The 8563-nt window shown below is 40.5% G+C and overlaps 1 protein-coding gene and 1 pseudogene across 1 annotated transcript; both read right to left on the bottom strand.

Moving 5' to 3' along the window:
* Positions 1-2212: 2212 nt before the first annotated feature.
* LOC146625826 (zinc finger BED domain-containing protein 4-like) lies at positions 2213-3520 on the bottom strand. Its single transcript, XM_085362213.1, has 3 exons — positions 2923-3520; positions 2641-2885; positions 2213-2221 (listed from the first exon to the last, which is right to left on the bottom strand). The coding sequence occupies exons 1-3, from the start codon at positions 3497-3499 to the stop codon at positions 2213-2215; spliced, it is 831 nt and encodes a 276-aa protein (XP_085218339.1). The 5' UTR covers positions 3500-3520.
* Positions 3521-3571: 51 nt separating this feature from the next.
* LOC146625825 (E3 SUMO-protein ligase ZBED1-like) lies at positions 3572-7166 on the bottom strand (annotated as a pseudogene).
* Between the last annotated feature and the right edge of the window lie 1397 nt (positions 7167-8563).

Here is an 8563-nt window from a genome sequence, read left to right as displayed (position 1 = left end):
AGAGTAGAGAATTCAACCTCCATGGATGCTGAGGTCTATAGCTAGGGGACAATACCATAAGCAGGACTAATGGAGCATGATCAGATATAACAATTGGAATACATTCAGAGTTGCAAACTTTAGAAGCCATGGAGCCATTTATAAAAAAGTAATCGATGCGAGAATATGTGTGATGAACATTTGAAAAAAATAATATTCTCTGGCTTGGGGATTAAAAAACCTCCAATCAATGTGTCCATTTTGGGTGATAAAGTGTGAGAAAGCCCTGGACATAGCAGATGATGCTTTGGAGCCAGTGGCAGATTTGTCTAAAGCTCGGTCAATAACACAGTTTAAATCACCTCGAAGATCAGGAGGGTGCGTCTTTAAGTCAGGAATCATCCTCAAAAGATTATTAGTAAACACAGCATTTGGGGCATTGGTGCAACACAAAGTTTGGGGCATAGACGTTCACTAAGACAACTGGGTTATTCATGAGGGTCCCTACAACAATTAGATATCGTCCATTTTTGTCAGCAATCAATTTAGTAAGAGAAAAATGTATTTTATTCCTAAGTAAGATTGCCACTCCTCTGGCTCTACTATCTATGTCTGAGTGAAACATATGACCTATCCATGGAGGTTTAAGTCAATTATGATCTTTGACTCACAAATGAGTCTGCTGGAGAAAAACAACATCTCCATTGAGATGTTTTAAGTGACTGAGAACCCGAGATCTCTTTACCGGACCGTTCAAGCCTTTCACAATCCAAGACAAAAATCTAATAGTACTATCGTTGGTGCTATAACCAGCCATATATATGTTTTACTGAAATATGGTTTATGACAAAATGACCATACATGGGAACCCCCCCCCCACCCCCACCCCAAAAAAGCAAACAAACAAATCCACATACAGCCAAGGCAAACAAAAACAGGAAAAATAACTCAGGGTGTAACAACCACATCTGTGAGCCATAGTTCCCCCCACCCACTTCTGTCCCATTTCTGAACTAAGGTGACCACAGTATATCCCCAACAACTTCAACATCCTAGCCCAAACTCCTGATACCTAGAAACTGCATACAACCTTAACTTTGGAGTAATAAGTATATATCCCATCATAAATCAAACCTTCTAGGGATCAGTGAACATTAATTCAAAATATTACCAAAGAAACATAAGAACTAGGTGTTAAGACGGTGACAACTAGTATACCATGAAATAACAGAAACATATAGTGCTTGCCTGTCTTCTCTGTAATTGTCCGATTGCCTGTAAGTCAGCAAGGATTCAAGTCACTTTACTTGCAGCTGACAGTCACTGTGGCCTTTGAGCTTCAGCTTCGTTCCTCAAGCCCTGCACGAAATTATCGGCTTCTGAAGCAGACGGAAGCCACTTTTTCTCCCCTGTGGGCAGTGTGATGCACAGTTTAGCCAGGAAGGGGAAGAGGAGGTTTAAATTCCTAGAGTTCAGTCAGTGTGTTTCCTGTTTTACTTTGAAGCTCTGTGTCTCATGTCAGTGATTCTAGTTTTGCTTCCCTTGTCTGGTCCAGCCTGATTACTCCCAGCTGTGCTCTCCTTCTGTGCCTCATTCCCTCGTTATCTCTCACTGTATTTAAGCCCTGTGTTTCTTTTGGTCAGTGTCGTAGTCTCTCCTCATGGCTTTGTTCCCCTGTGTGTCAGGTTAGCCATGTCCCAGTTTAATTTTGTTATGTTTTTCATGCTGTTCTGCAATAAAGTATTTTTTTGAGTTTAATTCCTGCATGGTGAGTTTTGCGTTTGGGTCCTTCTCCTGTCTGCGCACAACCATTTCATAGCGTGTACGCTGTGAAATGTCCATAAATTTTTCTATACATATTCTGTACAGTACATTGTTACCTGTATATACGAAATCAGTTGCTCATGTATTTAGGACCACGTTGTGTCTTCCTTTTATATTTTTATTTTCCCTTGCTGTAAGAGCTCTGTAACACTGAAATTTATTCTATTCTATTTTATACAGAACATGGCTGCAACTAGTGATGGTGAGATGAAGCCTTGTGATAAACTGAAGCTTCCCATTCAAGCAGTCAACTCATGGTTTGAAGCATTGTGATGATTCATTTGCTCTACTGCGCCATCAAGTGGACGATTCAAGTGAAACAGGCTCAATGATTATAATGATGTGATGTGTAAACCTCTCAACTGAATAAATAAATTGGTCTTTATGGTTATTTATCCCGAATATTGGCTCAGTATGTCTGATACAAAAGAAAAAGGGGAAACTATCAAGACAGAGTTTTGGGGATGATTGTGTAACTGTGTAATCATGCTTATGTACATCTGAATAATGACACAAACTAGTGTGTGGCGCTTCAAATTGAATAAATAAAGAAATTACTTTTGTTCATGACACCACTAACTAAACTCTAAATATTAGTTATATTTAATATCATATTAATGTTTGTGTATAATACATTGGCAGCTTAACACAGGAATGTACATGGAAACAAAAAGGGAGGGACTTGTGATGTGAATGTGCTTGTGACTTTATAACAGTGCTCATGACACTAGGGAAAAGTTATCATTTGTTTTTACTCAAAAATAGCAGCTTTTCCACAGTGCTGGGCTTTAGACAGTTTCTCTTTTTTGAGAGGATTTCTCCTGCTTTTGAAAATACCCTTTCACAGGGCACAGATGAAGCAGGGGTTGCAAGAAAAACCACAGCAAGTTTATACAAGTTTGGATAAAGAAATTTGTGTCCAGCCCAGTACTCCAGCGGATTCTCCAGTCTGCCGATATTTGGTTCATGGAGGTATTTCTGCACTTCAGCTGTTGCATCAGCAGAAGCATTTGGGGTCTTTGTCTCCAGAACAGTGGTGTCCAAACGATGCCACAGTTTGCTACCAAACAGAATGTAAGTAACTAAATACAATATAATAATCGAAATGTGCTCATATACCTTGAGTCACAGGCTGAGAAGCTTTTGATGATGAGGCTGCTGCTGATGAGGCTGCTGATAAGGGAGCCAAGTGCTGCACAAAAGCAGCACATTCAAAAATAAGTCTCTTCTCAGCATCCATTGCTTTATTTAGGCTAAAGAAGCCTATTTTTTTGAACCTGGGATCCAGCAATGTTGCCAGTGACATGATGCTCATTGACTGCAATGTGTAGAGCGTCTCCTTTAATTGTCTCCTTAGATTCTCAACCACGGTGGAGCTCTCTGGAGTTAGGACAACTCCCATTTCCTCTTCATGTAGTGCATGGTGCAACATTGTTAGAAGTGGAATTACTTTGGATCCAGGCACTCGCTTTTCCTCTGACAGCTCAGTGGTGGCATCATTAAATGGGGAGAGTATTTTAAGCCATTCTGCCATAAGGTCATACTGTTCAGAGGATAGTTGGCAAATATCAGTGTGCAGGCCAGCTAACGATGCTCCAATAGCTTCCCTGAGTTCATGAACACGTTGAAGCATTTGGAATGTGTTGTTCCAACGTGTATCCACCTCTTGAATTAACTTCAGTGCAGGCCGGCCCATTTGCTCCTGCACCTCTGTCAGCCTCTCCTAGAAAAACAGCCAACAAAACAAAATTGATTCATTCAAGCTGTGTTACTGCAGCAGCACCTTAAAGCAGTAGTGAAATAATGGAACAAACCTTAGCAGTTGTACTGCTCTTGAAATATCCCACCATCCTCCTACAGGTAGTCTGGATGTCAGACAGCGTGGTGTGTTGATCAAGAGCTGTTTTGACCATGTATGTGCCACACAATTACTGTGACGCAAACGAAGCTCCTTAGCACAAGCACCCATGTTTGCTGCTCCATCAGTCACATAACATCTAACTTTGTCTGTAATGCCCCACTCTGACATGAGCGATGCTGTTACTTGTGACAAATTGATAGCAGTATGAGCTTGAGGGAAGTGCTAAACACCTAACACTACAGAATGCAATGCAGTCAATGAAATGGCAGGTGACGGCTAGGTAAGCCTCTGTGTTAATGGAGGTCCACATATCAGATGTCAAACTAACTGCAGAAACCTTGGCCACAGTCAGTTTTTCTTTTTGTTTGGACTCTTTGTATCTTTGGTCCACCATAGCTTTTCAAGCCTAAACAAATGAAAGTAAAGTACTTAATATGGAAATAAAGGCAAAATGGAAACATGCTTCATATTTTAAGATACACACCTGTCTTGTGGGGAGAACATAGTTAGGGTTCAAAACTTTAACAAGCTTCCTAAACCCACTGTCCTCCACAATAGTGAAGGGCTGGGAATCCTCTATCACCATGTTGACCAAGGCCTCATCCACATCATTCCTCTCCCCTGATACAACAAAAAAACATTAAGAAATTACATATATCAGTAAATACAACCCAAATATTAATGAATTACATGGGGAATATAAAAAATTTTTTTTTTATTTAACCTTTATTTAACCAGGAATGTCCCGTTGAGATCAAAAACCTCTTTTTCAAGGGAGTCCTGGCCAAGAGGCAGCACATTTCAAAACAAATACATACGAACAAACAAAGTTAAAATTACACAAAACAATTACACATTATTGAGGTAGTCTGTAGGCCTTTGAGTTTAGTTTTAAAAACATTTAAAGACAACAGTTCAGTCAGTTTCCAGTCTTTCTGTAACAGGTTCCACAAAAAAGGCGCAGAGTGGACAAAGGCTTTCTTACCCACCTCTGTGCGGACAAGGGGAACAGACAGCAGCAGCTGATCATTTGAACGCAAGGAGTAAGAACCACTATTTGTCCTTGTGACCAAAGTACAAATATAAGGAGGCAGCAATCCAAGCATAGCTTTGTAAATAAAAGTGTACCAATGCCCCTGTCTTCTAATGGCCAAAGAAGGCCATTTTACTCTTAAGTACAAGTCACAGTGATGGGTCAGATATCTACAGTTGGTAATAAACCTCAAGGAAGCATGATACATCGTGTCCAATATTAGAAGACATGAAGAAGAGTTCATATACAGAATGTCACCATAATCTAACACAGATAAAAAGGTTGCAGTGACGTTTTTTTACTGCAAAAGAAAAACACTGTTTATTACGGAAGAAAAAACGAAGTTTAAGTCTCAGTTTCTTTACAAGTCTCTCTATATGTGGTTTAAAGGTGAAGGAGTCATCAATCCAGACACCAAAGTATTTATATTCATGAACTATCTCTATGACATTTCCTTCAAGGGTGGACACCACTGGAATAGGCTCCGGGACCTTCTTTGACTTAGAAAACAACATTAGCTTAGTCTTGTCAGCATTGAGAACTAATTTTAGCTGAATAAGTGAATGCTGGAAAGCAACAAAGGCTTTCTGTAGGGTTTCAATGGCCTGAGCAAGAGATGATCCATAACAGTAAATAACTGTGTCGTCAGCATAAAAATGCAAATTTGTGTCTGAGACATTTTGACCCAAGTCATTGATATATAAAAGGAACAGAAGGGGACCCAAAACTGAGCCCTGTGGCACCCCCTTGTGGACAGCAACAAATTTAGAACAAAGACCTTCAAGTTTAATGCACTGGGTTCTATTATTCAGATAATTTGAGAACCACGCTATTGCATGTTCTGACAATCCAAGGCTGAGCAGTCTGTTTTTTAGGACAGCTAACAACAGGCATCTGCTGTGATGTTCACAATTCTGATGCAGTCTCACATATATCAGTACTGATAAATGATCAGAATTATAATATTTCTGACTGCCTGAGGCTAAATTGAACCAAATCAGGACTTTGAGAACCGGAATCGAATGGATTATATCAGTGATGATACCCAGCCCTAGTGAGCAGCGTAGGCCCGACAGAAGTGGATGTAGCTGTGGGTAATAAGAAAAGATGAAAACAACTATTGATAACTTTTTTGTTAATATAAGGCCTGATCCGTTTGAAATTCATAGCCAGTGCTCTGACACGGTGCCATCAATCTTTGAATGCTGAAAAAGCACAGTATCCAGAAAACACATTATATGTTGCAATAAATGCACTGCCCAAATGTCCCCTCTCCCCACTGCCTTTCAGCAGCATGCAGTACAGTTAGTTAATAATTTAGAAATGAATGTTGTCTGTATGGACTGCAATTCCCCCCCCAAAAAAGTGCACATGTAGCACTGCGGTGTTAAGCGATGCGGTTGAAAAATTTGAGTGTGCCTAACTTTTGTGCTGGTGTGCGTAAATTGTTCAAGTTAGGCACACTGGTGTGCCCATGGCAAAAAGTTAGTCTAGAGCCCTGCCAATAGCTGTAGAAAATGCTAACATTGTTATCTTTTTACAAAAAGAAATGCTAAACATGAGGTTTTTGGACAAAGTTTGTGTTCTCCATTCTTTAAGCACTGTTTCGAGCACCATTTAAGCACCGGCACAGTTTCAAAAGTACCGGTTTGGCACTAAACGATACCCATCCCTACGTAACAGTAGCTACAGTCATCTTTATGCTGTTGAGGCTAAAACTTGATGCTACGAGCTCAATCATCATTGCTAGAAGGCATCATTTAGAATATCTAGTAATAAAGGAGCATTAACTGTTAGCAAGGCTCTCTGCTTTCTCTGTAAAAACTTGCACTGTGAAGTCCAGGGTTGTTCACATTTCATGCAGTGCTGAAGACACTGGTGTTGCAATCATAATGTCCGTTGCCTGGTGGCATCGACCAGCCAAACAGGTGAGGTGAGTTGTGGAGGATCCATTGAGGTTCAGGCACAACATTGCCCACAGCATCAGGATAGTGGGCCTGATTATTTGCACCCATTCTCATGAAGTTGATGTCCAGTTGCTCGCTGAGTGAGGACGCTCCCTGAAACAGAATCACAGACAGATACACAGTCAGTAAAACCACAATAGATTTCTTCTTTGAAATTATAATCAATACATTTCATCAAATGAAATTAATTACCCAGGTAGTGACTGAATTGAAAACAGTTCCGTTTAATAATTGGAGATACTTACATGAAGCGGGACGCCCTGATTGAGATGCTAAGAATCTGGACTGAACACGGAATAAATTTAATGAGTACAATGTACCCAAAATTCAAAATGAATTCAGTTTCTAATGTTCTAGTAACTTCGAAAAAGATTCACCTGTTTGTAGGTCAGTGGACAAGAGTTTTTATCTGGCTGTCTGAGAACAGCCCCCCGGTCCTTCCTTTGAGCACCTTGGCCTTTGCTTCATTCTCTTCTAGCACTTGTTGCAGTGTGTTTCCCATTCTGGTTTCTCTGGACAGCAAAACTCTGTTCCTCCTCTATGACAGAGCAGGAAACTGCTTTAGCAGTCTCAAAGATGTTGTTCTTCATCTTCTTAGCAAGAGCTTCCTCAGCCCAAGCAGCAAGTTCTTCCAAAGGAAGACTCCCTTCAAGGATGCTGCCAGAAATCCACAAGTGTGTGAGGTAGAAAGACAGAGGGCAAGTAAGCGCAAGTCAGTGCTCCACATTTGTCATCATGGTTACTGATATTATCTCATCTTCCTAAGATTCTAAATTTTGGGTTTACTTTTATTGGTCCCAAGTCTGATGTTGAGAGTAAAGCCTAAAGAAAAATAAGTTATTGTCAGCTTTTCTACTCTCTGCTCTGTGACTACAGAGTCTTGAAATAAAACATGCAATGTTATTAAATCTTCCCCTTACTAAACACCTGAAGTCAGCTCAACTAAAGTGTAGGATGCTGCTGATGGCCATGTATGTTTGTACCAGGGTTGTATTGCAATCTGTCAGGGAATGTTACAGATGCAGCATGGAGGCTGGAAGCTCCCAGTTTGAATCATGACTATGCCCCCCCCACCCAGATTCTAAATAAACGAAGAGAATACACAGATGTGCCCAAGATTCTGAAAGAGCAGCAGATTCCCTTCCCAGCTCGGCTTAAGGTGAAATATACTGATAAAACAAAAATTTAGAACATGGCAGCTGAAGCCACTGAAGACATGTCTAGTAGAGGTAATGCTGTGAAAGTCGTTCAATCACCAGAAACCGCTCTGGAACTGAAGCAGCTAACCTGGAGCAAGGTGGGCAGAGAACCAATGAGCGCAGCGCTGAACAAGAAGCAAGATCCGAGATGGCACCTTCTCCCTCAGGAAACTGAGGTTTACCCACACTGTTTTACTTAAGTCTACTTTATTCGGTTTATGGTGCACAATACATAAATAAAAGAATGCTCTCTACGGTGAGGCCTAAGCCATCGAGAGCCTCCTTCATAGACTGATGAGGAAGTTGGCTCTCGAGGTGAAGCAGGGTCCATTTCAGGGACCTCTACCTTGGAAGTTAAGATCTTATTTTGATTTTTGTTCCTTTGCTTGCTCACAAAGCCAATGATGATCATGACTGGGAAGCCCACCAGCAACCACGTGCCCTGCAACGTTGTGTTTTTCAACAACAGCAAACTTTATTTATATTGCCCATTTAAAAACCAGTGGTATAACAAAGTGCTTAACATAGGAGAGTCAAATGTAAGTAATAGAGAGAGATGAAGGCATGGCAAAGTACCAAACATGCTAGGAATTGATGGCATTAAAAAACACAGACAAGAGAAATACATAAAAGCATAATAGAATAATGTGTAAAAGATAAGAGTTAAGAACATTTTAAATCTCCTGAACCTAAACAATTC

The sequence above is a fragment of the Diplotaxodon limnothrissa genome, linkage group LG9 (assembly GCF_057381915.1).
Source record: "Diplotaxodon limnothrissa isolate DT_005_m linkage group LG9, D_limnothrissa_male_GT1.1, whole genome shotgun sequence".
NCBI lineage: Eukaryota > Metazoa > Chordata > Actinopteri > Cichliformes > Cichlidae > Diplotaxodon > Diplotaxodon limnothrissa.
This window is presented reverse-complemented; position numbering and strand designations above follow the sequence as displayed.